This window comes from Prosopis cineraria, unplaced genomic scaffold (genome assembly GCF_029017545.1).
Source record: "Prosopis cineraria cultivar Desert tree isolate PC_DT_omini unplaced genomic scaffold, ASM2901754v1 PC2, whole genome shotgun sequence".
NCBI lineage: Eukaryota > Viridiplantae > Streptophyta > Magnoliopsida > Fabales > Fabaceae > Prosopis > Prosopis cineraria.
Window position 1 is genome coordinate 907647 of NW_026555333.1, and position 16345 is coordinate 923991.

Genomic DNA, 16345 nt, shown 5'->3' on the forward strand with positions numbered 1-16345 from the left:
AGTTGAGATTTGGACAGGTGATCGGAAGAAAAGAGAGATTATTATTATTATTATTATTATTATTATTATTAGTATAAAAATGGGAGGAAGTGTGAGTAATACGACTATGGGCCACCGTCTCTCACTGGCATTCAATCCTGTACAGCTCACCCATTTGTTATGTAGCCACGCCCAAGCTACTTTCATTCTCCCATTACTTGCCGTTGGCGGCTTCCTTCTCACTCCTCCCCACCCAAGTTTACCCAGTACCCCCCCCCCGCCGCCTTTATTTCACCCACAATATTTTCGCCAAATTACGTACTCTTGCAAAATGATGAATCTAATTATTTTCTTTGTAAGTCAACCTCGAATAAACATTCGACACGCTCAAAAAAATAATTTCTTTCATTAATCATGAACCAAAACTAGTGTTTAAGGTTTTCCATTTGTTAATATTTGATCAGATGATAACGTAATCGGTTGCCACAGGAAATGGCAGGGAATATTGCGGGAATGCACGACACGTAGGTTTGGACTTGCAGGTCCTGAATTCAAAGTGCTTGCCGATGCGTTCGTTGGGGAAGATTTCTCTTTCGTCCTGCACATGGAACAGAATCTCCAAAAACAACAACAAAGCAAAGAACAGCCAGCCGTCCACGTGGAAAAGCCTAGCCTCCTTCTATCCTCGCATGCCTTGCCAACAGGGAAAGGTATTTCCAAGGATCTGCCTTCTCTCGAATCTTACAGAAACAGGGTGATATTATGCCTAAGGATAATCAAAACTAGTTATTAAATCTTAGGAGATTGAATCATTGAGGTGAACATATGAAATGAACATGCAAGAAATTAATTGTGTTAATTTGTCGTCAATCAGGGCGAACTGGAAAGAAAAGGAAAGAGAGGGCAATAAATGGAGCAGTTGTAATGGAGAGGGTGGGTTTATGATGATCGGCCGACAGCTTGGATCCCTGCTTATTAGCTTCACTTTCAAGATTTTTCTATTGACTAAACGTGTCATTCGTTATTGCTACTAATCTGCTTCCTCCCCCCCCCCCCCCAAAAAAAACAAAAAAAAAAGTCTGTTAAATTATCATAAATTTTTAATTTTATATTTAATGATGTCAATTAATATTATAATGATGGTGGACAAAGCACTCAGTTAATATCTTTTTTTTCTTTTCACAACAAAAGTAAATTTGTTTAATTATTTAAAATTATCATGACACCTCTTATATTTAAGAATAAAATAAATTTTTAAAAAATCATACCATATATATACAAACTGAGAGAGTAAATTTATAAAAATATTCACATATTTTTACTTATGTCTCTGAGTGAAACATTCAAATAACCATTATTAATTGCATTAAAAACAAGGAATAAAAAATAAAACAGTGGTATAGATGTAAAAAATATAAAATTTTATCAGATACTCTATATTTTGGATCAAGGACGCTTCTAATAAATGATTTGTATGGTGAATAGGATGGAGTAACTTTCAATACTTCTTGTAATGTATCTTTTAAGTATTTAAAAATCAAAAAAATAATAGTGAACACAATAAATATGTCTCAAGATGACAAAATTTTTAACCTTTGTCCCTAATAAAAATTAGAAGACAAACAATTTACGATAGTCATAAAATTAAAGCTACAACAAGGGAAAAATTAAAAAAAATTCCTTTCATGTGCCTTGTTTGAAAGACCCAAAAAACCTTGCAGAAAGCGCCACATAATAAAGACATCAGCAAGCACAAATACAAGTATACTTGAATTGATTAAAAAAAATCTCATATTAAATAAAATCAGGTTCAATATTTTATAAAATAAATTTAATTTTATAATTTTGAGTTGAGATATGATATTTTTATGTACTCTTTTTTTTTATTTGTTTGAAATATGGAGTTCTTCCGATTCGCTGCCGTTCCTCACGTTCACGATTCCCTCCTTTCCCTGCTTTTATGTATCCTTGCATCCCAAATGATACCGTTCGTTAATCTGTGAGTAGTTTACAAAAAATGAGACCGACAAGCAACAATACTATAAGACAGTACTTGGACTAGTAAATTTAAGGCATGTTTGATTTCTGTATTTTGAAATAATTTTTTGTTTTTAATAATAAAAAATTAAAAAACTTGTTTGAATAATTGGATAAGCGTTTTGAATTTAACTATCTTAAAAACTGTCGTCATTTTCTTTTTTAAAAACCAAAAAATTTAAATATTTTAAAGCTGTTTTCATTTTATTTTGCTTATTTTAAAAATATATTATATTTAATTATTAAAAATTATAGTTAACTTGATCACTAATTATCATTGGACACACGTTCTTTCAAGCCCTTGTTCTCGATTCATCAAAATTATTTAAAAAAAAAAACTCTAAGCATCGACAACCAACTACTTAGATCTTGTTTGAATCAATATTTGCAAAACTATCATTTGAAAACTAAAATTGGGCTAAAAGTTACTTATTATAAAATAATTTATGTTTGGATATTCTTATGCATAAAGTCAACTTGACAAACCAAAACTTAGTTAGGTAGTATAATTAAAAAGAACATTTAAATTTATAATAACTAAAAAGAACAAGGGCTAGTTAAAAAAAAAACTAAAAATGAGACATGAGTTTTATGTCTTTCTTATGCATACATATATAAATATGCAATTTGATAAATTTAAAAAAATCAAAATTGTAATTATAAAAACAAAAGAGTTAACGTATTAACGTAAAAAAAATATTTTTGAATACTAAAAAAAAACTCAATTAAATGTTAGCGTATTATGTGTAGAGTTAATGTATCTTTAAGTAACAAAAATGTTAAATTTTTAAATAATAAAAATATCAAATTTTAAAATGAAACGCATATGTTATTCAATAAATTTAAAAAGCATTAACTGTTGGTAACAATTAGATTTCAATGTAACTAATATAAAACTTTTAAAATCTAACTTTCAGCTTTTTTATAGTTGAAAAAGAAAAACTCATTTACCATCTACTTTTATCCGAGCACAATTTTCTATCCCTAATTAACTTTTAAGTGTTTGGTTGTATGTTGGGTTTTAGATCTTTAGAGGAGGGCATGGTTAGAGTTGAGCAGTGGCTAATTGACATGTTGTTTGATAATGGTAGGCTGATTGAGTATGGAAAGTTTATTTTGATAATGATGTGTTGGTGGATTTAAAGAGTCGTTGTAATTTTATATTTAGGAAGGAAAAGGTGGATATTAATAAGGTGAGACGGCTAATGCAGACTCTAGTGAAAGAGTTCTGATGCAAGAAACAAAAGGTAAATAGAAAGGTTAATAAGGTGTATACTTCAATGGTTAACCATGTTGATAGGTGGATCAAATCAAATGAAGGCTATGTCAAAATAAATATTGATAGTGCTTTTAAATTTAAAAGTGAGGTTGGTGGGGTTGGTTTGATTTGCATGTCCAATGATGATCAATCTCTTGAATGTTTGGGAAAGCCTGTGGTAGCAATTATTCTTTTTATGGCTGAAATTCTGGCTTTGAAAGAAGCACTGATATTTTGCAAAGCTCAAGTATTCCCTTTGATTTGTATTGAAATGGATTGTGAGGCACTGTTTAAGCTTTTAATTTAGAACTCTTGTATTGGTTGTGAATGGCAGAGTGTGGATGTGCTGGAAGAAATTTTTGTATTGTCAAGGTCACTGCAAAATGTGTCATTTTCTCTTGTTTCTAGGCAAGGGAATAGAGTAGCTAATATGTCGGCAACCCTCGGTGCAAAGAAGATGATGCAACCTATTTGGTTGATTGATGTATCATCTTCTTTAATTGAGGTCTTATGCAATGATTTGTGTTATAGTGCTGTGGTTAATTTCGATAAAAAAAATTGGTTGAATTTTTGTCACTGTTCTTTTGTGTTGTTTTGCTTTTTTTTTTGTTTGCTTTTGGTGTTTGGTGTTTTTTTTTTTTTTGTGTTTTTGAGTGTTTATTTTGGATTTGACTATTAGTGTTTGTATTACTTTCTCTTGGTGATTAATAATATTGTCTTTTTTGGCCAAAAAAAAAACTAACTTTTAAGTGTATGAACTGTTATATGAGCCAACTAAATTGAATTCCAAACAAGCAGTTACATTATTGTATGGATTTTAACTACAATTCCTGAGCAATTTTGTACCCCTCAGATACACAATCAACCCAACCACCATCATTTTTCTTTTCCAAAAGCATTTCCTGAAATAAAACACTACTGCCTTTAAAATGATGGAGCAATGACGTGAATAAAAAAAATGGAGGGTAAGATAAGAAGAGAGGGGTTGGGAGAGGGAGCTGGTTGTGGTGGGGGGTAATGGGGAATGAATGGAGAAGGAGCTGGTGAAGGCAGGGAATTGACTTTGGTAGCCCACGCCTCTCAGCTCTCCCTAATTGTTACGTCCCAACAACCTCCAAAACCCGAGAGAATAAGATATTACAATTGGAGAAGCCGTCTTACGAAGTGTACAACGACGTCCCCGTCGACTTCGTTCTCATTGGAGTCAATTGTCTGGTGAAGAGGACAGTGCTGTATTAGATAAGGAGCATGATTTTATTATATGAAGTGGACGGGGCGAAAACCGGTTTACAAGCATTCTAATGCACTGATTAAACCCCCAGTCCATACACTTAACCGTACTGATGAGCAGTCTTATAGTGCTCTTCCGGGGATTGGGTCCCCACGCAGTCATTGCCATGGCCACCGTTGGAATTGGAAAATGAGGGTCCGGAGGCTGGGTCGGGCTGGGGTTATTGATCACCCTTAAAAGTGTATGAGGTTACAGTGATAAATTATTCAGAGTATTTCAAGTGTCGAACCTATAAGAAAGTTATACTTTTATTAATTTAAATAATTAACAGTTTAAAAAAATAGATGAAATGGATAAATTTGATAAAAATATAAAAAATAAAAGTAAATTAAAAAAATAATGATGATAAAAATACAATCACTTGAAGTGTTGAGATTTAGGATTCACTTTATAGATTGCTAGTTTCTATCTTTTGAATTGACTCTGATTAATTATAGTAACAACTATTTTTAAAGTATCCTAGTATTTTCTGAAATTATTAGTCCCTTTTTAATTAACGTTGAATTTGTTCCTACGATACCCAAGCAACTAATTAATCGTAGAGCAATAGTTTAAGTCACCACAAATTTTTAGAACTATTCTTAGTTTAGTTATTTATGTTTAGTTCTCTATATCTAGGTTCTCTCTTCAATTCCTAATCCATCAAAATTGCCCATAGATTTGATTAAATGGTGGCTAGTCATTAAATCAATATGAAGAACAAGAGAAATAAATATAATTAAAAAAATTTATAAATATAAATGTAAAGAGTTAAAATAAAGGAAATAGAAAACTAGCTTTTCAATTGGACTACATCCATATCCCAACTAGATAATTTAAAAACACATAATAAAATCAAATAAAATAGTTTTAAAATCCTTAATTATGAAAAACGATCATAGAGAAAATTAAAGAGTAGAAAAAAATAATTATAATTTATGAAACTCCTCAATGATCTCGCCTTTAGCCTTCAGAATACTTATATGAGTTTTAAATATTTCAGAAGAATTATTGAGGTACTCAAATAAGTGATTGGATGCCTTCCTTCTTGGTGGAAGGAGTATTTATAGTTAAAGTGAGGCTCCTACTTTTTTCCTTGTTGATATGAGGCTCTAATATATATACATATATATTTCTCTTTTCCTTCTTTCCTTCTATTTGATTTATTCTTTTTCTCTGTAAAATATAAAGATAAAAAGATATGAATAAATTTTATATTAAAATTTTTTTATCTTATAACTAATTGATGAAAAAAACATATAAATATTAATTAAATAAATATAAAATTTTAATAAATATAATTAAATTAAAATTAAAATTTATATCTATTTAATTATAAAATATGCGTTTATCAATTAGTCCAGACTTTGCCCTCTTCGGCTTCTGGAATGATTAGCCTTGAATATCACTGTCAACATCAAACAAGGCTTGATCATCATATAATTACCCCGTTTGCACCATCATTCAAATTTCCATTGGATCATTCCCCGACGCTGACACTCCATTTAAGAAGTCGTCCCCAGCTGTCTCCTTTCCAATCACCGCTAATCTTAACCTGTCCCTCCCTCCCCCCATTATCTTACATCATTTCATCCTCTCTCTTATTATTACAAGATATATTTTTAATTATCCTAAGAAAGTCAAAAAAATTTAATTAAACTATTATTTTATTTTAAAATTGAATAAACTTAATTTTTACTTTTATTTGAATAACAAATTTTTAAATTTATATTATATTTTTTATAATTAATAAATTTAAATTGAGACAGTATTAAAGGCATAATTAATATCTCATCAAATGTTTTGCATTAAAAATAAAAAAAATCTCAAAAATGTCGCGTGACAAGGACAGGAGGAAGTAATTTCAAGCACGTCGGATTTTTTTAAAACACCTGGCTATTCCTTCCCTTTATAATTTAGATTTTTAATAAAGGACGGGACCGTTTCATTTCGATCATTTATACCTTTCATGTATTTCTCAATATTAAATGCCGCCAACTATTTCTCAACAAATCTATTTGATATTACTGTTCACTAGTTAGCTCTTCCTCCTTCTTTCGTTACTTCCTACACTTCCTCCTCTAATTTTATTTTTAAGACAGGGAGAAAAAAAATTTAATCATATTTATAAAATGTTTGTTAATTCAAAATGTTCATCTTTATATTTTTATTCTTATTAAATACTTAAAATAAAAATATTGTTAATAAAATTTAAGAACATTTGTTAAGGGTAAAAGTAAAAATTTATTAAATTTTAAAATAAAGTTAATAATTTTTAAGGTCTGTTTTGATTTCTATAAAACATATATTGAAAGTAATTTATAAATAGGATTATTTATTTAAGCAAAAAATTACCATTAATTAACCAGATAATAAATATTACACGTGTCGGTTTTGTATCTCTTTCGCGCGCGCCAAATGATTTATATTGATTATCTCTCTCCCTCTGTGACTGCATGTTAGACCGGGGGTAAAACAAGAATAACAGGTTAAAGCGTGAGAAATATAGAATAATAAAGCGAGACAAAAGAAAGAATTAGATGCTTGGTGGCGGTAGCCAGCGTAAATTGACAAAGAAAAAAAATTAATTAAGTGCCAGCTGGAGGGATAGCAAGATGGAATAAAGTATGGAATTATGACACAAGCGACGACAGGGGCGTTCCAGCTATTTTAATTGGTTCGGTATGAAAAGACGGGTTCTGGTCAGCATTTTTGTCGTTGCAATATTAGGCTTGCCATATGCTTCCAGAGTCTCAAATTTCTCTACCAATCATGCATACTAACTGTTCTCCGTTTGTTTTTATCCAACAAACAAGAGAGTAGAGAAATGCCTCGTTGAAGACCGCTGATTAAGAAACTGAGTACTCATTTAATTCAAATTCATAAAACACTTTTAATTAATCTATATTCACTCAATGACATTTAAAATTCAAAAAACACCTTATATATTTTATAATATCAAGTAGAGAGAAAAAGAAACACGAAAATGTTAGAGATGAAAAGGGACAAGGGTGGAAATAAGGGGACCAGTTAGGGCTGCACAAAGGACTGGACGGCACTGGACTTCACCCTAACCCGAAGTCCGGTCTCTTTCATGAAAAAGACTGAGTTAGGCAACCCGTAGTCCAGTCTTGTCCAGTGATAACCCGAAGGTTAACAGGACCGGACTTGGTCCATAGGACTGGGAGACTGGTCCTGTCAGTCCAGTACTCACTTAGCTTTTTTTCCTTCTTTTTATTCTATGAGAGGCAATAATCCATTCCAACATAATAAACTCAATTAAGATAGTAAAAATACTTATAATAATAATAAATCCATAATAATTTCTAACAATAAGAAAAAAAATATTTTTGTTATAGTCTAAATTATTTAAATTTATAAACTTTAATAAAAACAGTACTCAAAAATTCAACAACACTATATTACAATAATAATTTAGAAACAAACTTAATAAATCTTTATGCAATCATGTCCTTAGCATCAATTACACTTTAAACATTTGTCAAAAATAAATTAATTATAATTATAATAAAAAAAATTAATAGGACTGGACTGGACCAAGTGGTCCGGATGCCTGGTCTCTTGTCCAGTCCAACCCGAAAAAATAGTCTGGTCTTTTTAGTCCTTTTGGTCCTGAAGGACCAGTGACTATACAGACCGAACAAGACTGAGACCATCTCGGGTTGGACTAGACCAGACAGGACTGGGAGACTTTTGCACAGCCCTAGGACCAGTAGGGGTTAGGATCCCCAAATTTTTTTAATTTTTTTAGTAAAATACAATAATTATATATTTTTAGTTCTCTAAGTTAGCACATTATAAAAATCTTAAGGTATTAAATGAAATTTTTATTTCAATTCTATAGTAATTTTTTAACCATGTATAATCTAACTATTGCAATAACTTGAAGATATAGTTGTTATAGAATTTACTTATTTTTAATAAGATATTATCACAATTGCTCTTAAAGTATTGATATTATTTGATTTTACTTTCATTTTATACTTAACAAAAAATTATAAGAACTATTATTAACAATTTTTGTCAAGTGCTGCAACAAAAATCTCAAAATATATTAAATGTTATGTGCTTGATATTTATCATAAATCACTTATCTAAAAGTTAAGAAATTATGGTTAAGATACATTTTTATACAAAAAATTATTTTTTTCTGTAATAACCAAGCTATTAAAAATTATTATATGAATAGTTTTTATTATGATATATTTATATCTCAATGATATAAAAAATTTGTGATAATTGAGCATTATTACAGTGTTGATATATTTATTTACTATAATTATTAATTAAAAAATAAAATAATAAATTCAATGAATAAGTAACAGATTTTTGTAGATTGAACAAAATTTTAAATTTCAAGAAAGCATTTAAATTATTTAATACTTAGGAAGTAGATGAAATTTTTGCCAATTTAATTTTATTTTATACTAAGAAAGAAATTTCTAAAAATTTCATCATAGATATAATAATTAATTTTTTATGTTATGAAAAATTAATGAGTAAAGCTTAAAAAAATAAAAATAAAAATTTATTTTTGTTATATATATGTAAAATTAAACATAAATATATATGTTAAAATATTTATATTATATTAATAATATATAAATTTATTTTCTTAAAATTATCACATATCTTTTGTGATCTGGGCCCTTTTAACAAAATTTTTTGAGTAGCAAGGCATGGAATGAAAGGCGTATTAAAAGATGTGCAAAATCGTGAAGCACAAAACACTCGGGGAGGATGCTTGTCATCTTTACCAACCAAGGTCAGGCGCCGCACGCACTCGCTAGCAAAATATTTCGGGACCATCTGTTTTTGCGTGTGGAAAGGTGCAAGGCATTCTTGACGGGAGAAAATTTCTAAACAAAAAGATCGCCAGGTAGGACTGCGGCACTTCCACTATTCACGCAGCCAGAAATGACTCTATGGGAGCCAAAATACAAAATTATATAATTGCGGGGGCAAAGGTTAGTTTTAGCATTTTTTTAAGTAAAAATAAAACAATTTTTGAAAAAAAAAAAATTGTGGCGGGGGTGGGGGGGCAGGGGGAAGCGGGTGAATCCGTCACTGCACGTAGCACAGAAAAAGATACCGCAAAAGGTGCATATATACGTGTATGCATTCGAAGGGCGGATGAGGCGGATTTCGATGGCATCAAACAACCATGCCCTGAATAGGACCCATCCCCCGAACCTGATGCTATGCTATTTCCGCTTTTTCCCTTTTCCCCCTCTTTTTCATTTCCCTTTTCTCCCCTTTCTTTGGATTCCATCTCTCTTCTTTTCACCCGCCGTGTTACCCTCCTCCCGCATCCAGCATTCCATTGTCAATACTCGTAATAGCGTGCTAGTACTGTTCAATTATTTATCTTGCAATCCGCACGGGGGTGCTACAACGTTGAAGTGTCGAGATACTCGTAGTAGAGTGTTAACGTGCATCTTGGGACTTGCAATAAATTTCGGTGACGGCCCTCAAACAAAGAGGTCCCGGTTGAGGCATGCGTCCATCCATTTAATCATTAATTAATCAATCCGAGGCACAGTATAAATTACTTTCTAAAAATACTTATTGCTTGAATAAATTTTATGTTTTTTTTTTACCATTTATATATATATATATATATTTCTAATTTTTTTATTTTTCTCTTTAATAAATGCTTCATATTTAAAAATTATGCATGTGTTATTTAAAAAGTTCAAGGACATAAATGTGAAGATCTGAACACTCTTTTTTTAAAAAAAAAATACTTTAACTAATATTTTTTTTCAAAACGTAAATTAATTATCAATAACATATATTATGATAGCAGGGAGTAAACCCGCGGTGTCTTTCTTCGAATATCCTCTTCCTCCCTTTAATTTGCTCCTCCAAATCATAATGCATGTCCTTCTCTTGCGGTTTGACTCAGTCCAGATTTCAATTTTATTCTAACAATATCCAGAATATTTAGTATTTTCTATATGTCCTTTTATACAATTAACTTTTATAAATAATTAATTCATTACAATTTACGCAGTACTGACGTGCAATAGTTAAAAGTTAAAACACACTTATATCATGACAGAACAAATAATCATAATCCTAATCCTGTCCTAAATAACGCCAATTTACCGTCCCATCGGCAGTGTAACAGGCGTCCCCTGTGCACCTGCTTTTCTTCAATCACTCCCCACTCCATCCATTTATTTTGGCTTTTCTTCACTTACGGCGTGACCTTCATTTCCAGTAATCTATTTTTGGCCACCTTTTTTATGAAAATATAAAATTAATATATATGTATATATATAATGAAATATACACGAGCATATATTTTTTCTATAAAATAAATAATAATTTTTTTTCACCCTGGTGAAAAATGCCTAATCAAAATGAATGAATGAATGAATGAAGCAGCATGCTCGGCTATAAGCCTGCAAAAAGACATGGAAATCGTAACTCGCAACTACTTGTAAGTAAGAAAGATCTGTGCATAAGACAGACGCTACGAATCGTCCAAATAACGAACTCGTGGACCCCGCGTGCTCTGTATCTCATTTCTAGATTTGACACCCTATATCGAGCGACGGCAATAAAATCAAGAAAAAAATGCCAATTATAAATTATCAGTAATACTTGCTCCATTAAAAAATATAAAATATTTTTAATTAAATTTTATTTTTAATAAAATAATTATTTATATTTAAATTAATTTTATATTTTTAGATTTACTCCTATTTAATAGAACATTTTATCTTAAAATAAATATAAAGTGATTTATTTAGTAGAGACACTATTAAAAAAAGATAATGATTACATCTTAAAATATTAAAAATATCTTATGTTTTTTAATAAAAAATTAATTAAAAAATAAAAATTATTGAAATTAAAAAAATGATCAGGTTCTTTATTTAAAATTCAAAAACAAATAATTTCTGAAGTAGTCAATAAAATGTGACTAGGAATCGGTCCCCCAAAAAAAAAAAGTGACTCTTAAATTTAAAAAAAGTTAGTAAATATAAAGAATGTAACTTGTATGAAAAGTCAATTAAATGTGATTCATGTGTTGCTATTTATAACCAGTTTTTATTTTTTAGATAAATGAAGAAAATTAGAGAATATTCCTTCCAAATTTTAATTAAATTCGTTTTATGAGATCTAACCCACAATAGAATCAATGATGATATTTTTTAAAAATAGTTTAATGCTAGTTAGTATTTGCTTTTAATTTACAAAATAACTTGCATGGAATGCTTAAAAAACATTTTAGAATATGGCCAGGGCGTTAGTACGACGAAGGATAAATTATAAAAGCAACCAATCAATGGGAAGATAAATAGCAGACGTAAACATTGGAAGAATAATAGAGCTGGGGCAAAAAGAGAGTAAAATAAACGAGTAGAAAGTCCGGAAACAGGTGGGGAGTGTCGGTGAGAGTGATTGGAATTCAACTGGGCGTGCATGCTTTCGTATCATTCGCTGCGCAGTGTGCAGCCTTCGCATCCTGGCCCTCCATCTTCACCCGTCTCATCCCAGCGCTCGCATCATGGCTGCTATTCCACGGTGACAAGCCATCCCGTAGCATCCTCTACTCTATACTTACTCTCCCTACTCCCTTGAGATTGACTCCGTCTGACTTCCAGACAAAAATTCACCCAGGCAATGGTCCCCCCCCCCCCCCCCCCCGCGGCGAAAAAACCCCCTCTCACTGTATTGGCCACCAATGACATCGCTCGCCGTTAATCTTTTTCACATGTCAACGAGTCCCTATGGGATTACTGTTTCCGCACGGGGAGAGAGACAGTGTTGGACACGTTTTCGCATGGATTATCATATGCAATCTGCAAGACGCAAGTATAACATTTCACGTCACAGCCCGAACCCATTCATAGGGATCCCACCTGGCCCACTTAGCCCGGCACAATTCAGTGGGGATTCTCATGTGGCCCAATAACAGCCCATGCCAAAAAATAAAGGGCTGATTCATTCAGACAAAAACATGGAAAGGGCCTTGGAGAACGCCCACACACACAAGCACCGACGGTGATAAGCATACACCCGAGTTAGCCTTTACGTATCCAAGTCATGTCGACGGGTCAGCGCTTACATTCATTCCGTTGTCAATGGGACTGTTGCGGAAACGTTTCCAAACCCAATATGCATGAAAATTTGGCCACGCATTCTTTTAAAATTTTAAACGATGCAGGATGGTGGAATGAAGAGACATTTTAGCCGCGCTTCCACAAATTCACTGCCTCCTCCAGTCTAGCTTAATCATGGGAAAAGGTTTTACGTCGTCCCCTTTCCACTCACCATAAAAACCAAGAGCAGCTTTCCTTCAACTTTAAACTGCAATATGTGGTTATCAGATCTCTCACATGTGATGAACACCTCCGCCCACCCCACACCCAAAAAACAAAAAAAAAAAGGGAAAAGAAAAGAAAGAGAGAAAACTGCATGAGTGTGAGTTATTCCTCCCGAGATATGTACGTTTCCCGACAACAGCATGTGCTCCCTCCATCTAATTAAAAAAAAAAAAAATCTTCACTTACGGGTGGTAATGGTGATTCTTGGTTACAATACGGACGCTGCATTTTTAAAGGTAGAAAAATGCACATATTAGATATCCCCATCTCCACACAAAGTAAAAATAATTCCAAATTCATGAGAAACAGAGGATTTTTTTTTTTTTAAATTAACGAACTACCAGAGACAATTTTAGGCAACGAAGGAAAAGTCAAGCTTCCCGCACCGCGCCGTCCCTGCTCCAAAATATTAATTGAAGGCTCTTCGCTCCTGCCAAATTTACTCGGTCGTTGCTACTGATATGGATTCCGTGCCTTGATTTCTTTCTTTTTAATGCAAGATTCTCTGATATAATTGCACATTTGCAATGCTGATTTTTCTGATCGGGAAAAAAAGGTACTGCTGCCCTTGGGATTCCTCTTGCTTTCCTCCTCCCATAATGTTGCAGGTGCAGTAGTGTAACAGTATATATGTCGCATCCGATCGACTCCATATAAAACTTACCTCCTCTGGCCAAAACCAGGCATGCAAATGGGTGAAGATGATGTTTCCATCCGTTGCACGCATATTTAAAATACAAAAACATGAAAATAAAATACTCGTACGGGGGAAGTTGTGCCTGTGACAACGACACCCATGTTGTTCGAGTTGGGCTTTATATCATGAGACCGGATTTCACGTGGTGCTGGCCACGCTTCCTCTCGTCCCGTCAAGTCCTTCCCCGTCTTAGTATGACCGTCTCTCCTTTCCGCGCCCTGATCCCCTTGCTATTCTGCCTTTTACGGCTCTCCTTTGGACAAGATGAAAATGAACATCAACTATGAGATTGAGCTCAGCAAAATAAGAGGCTTGCTGGAATAGGTCTGAGCTCTATTTTGTAGGAGAGAGGACGAAAAACGAATATAAATACATTAATTTGTTAGCTGGAGACCTTGAATGAGGGTTAGAGTGGTGTTCATGATTTGGATTTTACCTGGACTGCGGTGAGATTAAAAATACAGAAATACATTACCTGCATTGTCCAAAAGAGGGCTTCTTCTTCTTCTTGTGACTATCTCGTTCTCTGTGTTTGTTAAGTGAAGTGCATTCGAGGCGACATCAGTCTCTGAAACTTAGTTCAATTTTTTCTTTTTTATAATATTTTGTTGCTATGCGCTCACGCTACTCAGTCCCTCCACCATTCTTAAATCTCGATTCTTCGTCAGGTTTTCATTCACGTTACTTTCAGATCAATCTTGGACCCATTATTGGTCATTGATTACTCAATCCCAATGTATTCGTCAATACTAGACGCTTTTTTTCTTTTCCCTCTTTTTGTTGCCGGGATACAACTATAAAGTGGAAAAGTCAAAGAAACGAGGTCCAGAAATGAAAACCGGCGTATTTTGCTCCCAGAAAAGAAACTATCGTTGCTACTTTAGGAACATTTGCTTGGAAGGTAAGAAGGGAACTGATTCGTGGAATGGGAAGCAAAGAAAGGCTGACCCGCTTGAAATATCATGTTATAGAAATACAAGTGCTTAATCAGTTGATGGAGTGGGGCCACGTCTGGCATAAAGGCCATTATTCCTTTATTTTATTTTTTTTATGTCAATGTATATTATATTGCCCGTAACAGCCTAGTCCTGTGCTACGGGTGGTTGTAATACCAAATTAAAACAATATTCCAGCTCTGGGCTATGAATTGAGACAGCAGGCTTAGGACGCAGAACCAGGTAGTAAATACAATTGTAATGCGGGAGCCAGAAAATGCTAGCAAACAAAGGTGTCGCGAACGGGATTTAAAAAAAAAAAAAAAGACATAGGAAAGGATGAGAATGAGGAGCGTATAGCTGCGAAATTGGAATTGAAATTATCGGAAAGGGAATAAAATTGTGGTGAGTGGAGACAAACTGGAATCAAGTGTGAACAGAAGAAATGAGAGACCATTCAGTCATTCACGTGGGCTGGTGTCATTATAACGCCCACAACGACTTCCATCATTGGAACCTCCACGCACCCAAACCATCATTTTCTATTATTTTATTTACACCATCCCAAAAACAAGTTCTATTAACATTATCCCGTACACCTTACATCAACGTGGTACACTCTTGCTAAAAGTGAAATTTTTAATTTCAAATTTCTCTACAATTTCATTAATTTCCATCAAGGGGGAATAAAATCACTGTAATTTACAAAAGTCACCCCGTTTAAGATTCAACAATTCATTGGCACTACTCCCACGGCCATACCAAAATATTCCACTCCGATTCGAAGCCGGGACGACTCCGTGGCACCCACGTATCTGCCATCTCCTCAGCTTCCTCCGGAGCACTGTATGTAAGCTACACTCCCTCCTGCTCCGCCGCCCAAGGGGACTGACTCAATCGTTAACCAAAATAATGACCAGCCATTAAAAAAGAGGTCGTAAACCATATTCACTGGTACTTGCCCAACCCTACCGCGATCGCTCGGCCGCGCAGCCTACCGCCGGCCTCGGAGTAGCTTCCCCACCTTCCGCACTACCAAATCGTTTTTTCAGTGAAACCATTAAGTAGCGGCCGAGATTCGGCCCACACCTCAAGATTGCTCCTCATTCCCGCGTGGCAGTGCCTTTGAATCTCCACTGGATTAGCAAATCGGCCCGACCTCCCTGACTCCGAGCCCGAAATAGACCGAAGAACCTCTTCGAACACGGCTTCGTCGCAGGGAATCGCCAGGGGCCCATGATTAGAGAACCCGTACTCTTCCTCGGCTTGAACCAGAAGCTTCTTGAAGACGGGATGGTTCAGGTAGGAAGCACGCACCACAAATCTCCTGGAGTTGTTGCCCACGCATACGGCCACGTGTCCGGCGGGCACATCCGAGGGTATGCGACTGGCAGACATGCGAGCCTTGTTGCGCCACTGTCGCAGCATCTGGCGCAGCCTGACAATGTGGCGGATTTTGCTGCATTTTCCGATTCCGGCAGACATTTTTCCCTAGGAAGTGATGGGAAGAAACAAGCTGCACTTTGTTTCTCGAGCTACCCTGCGCCTGGAAGAAGGGGAAAAAATTGCCGGGACCGGAAGAAGCGGAAGACCCGTGCGATTTATAGGGGCAAAGCCTTGAAAATACCCGTGAACTTGCTCATAATTACGAGCCACTGCTTACTGCTTCCGTGAATGATCAAGGGCTGTGATTGTTAGATCCTGCCGTCCTAGCACGATCACAATTACAGCGGATCCATCCTCCACTCTGGTCTGTGGACGAATTTTACAGTGTTTGACCTGATATGTCATACGGGTGTGGTGGCA

At 34.2% G+C, this 16345-nt stretch overlaps 1 protein-coding gene across 1 annotated transcript; it reads right to left on the bottom strand.

The window, feature by feature from the left end:
• Window positions 1–15106: 15106 nt before the first annotated feature.
• LOC129303910 (indole-3-acetic acid-induced protein ARG7) lies at window positions 15107–16120 on the bottom strand. Its single transcript, XM_054943494.1, has one exon. It carries the CDS (start codon window positions 16022–16024, stop codon window positions 15572–15574), a length of 453 nt encoding a protein of 150 aa, XP_054799469.1. The 5' UTR covers window positions 16025–16120; the 3' UTR covers window positions 15107–15571.
• Window positions 16121–16345: the final 225 nt, after the last annotated feature.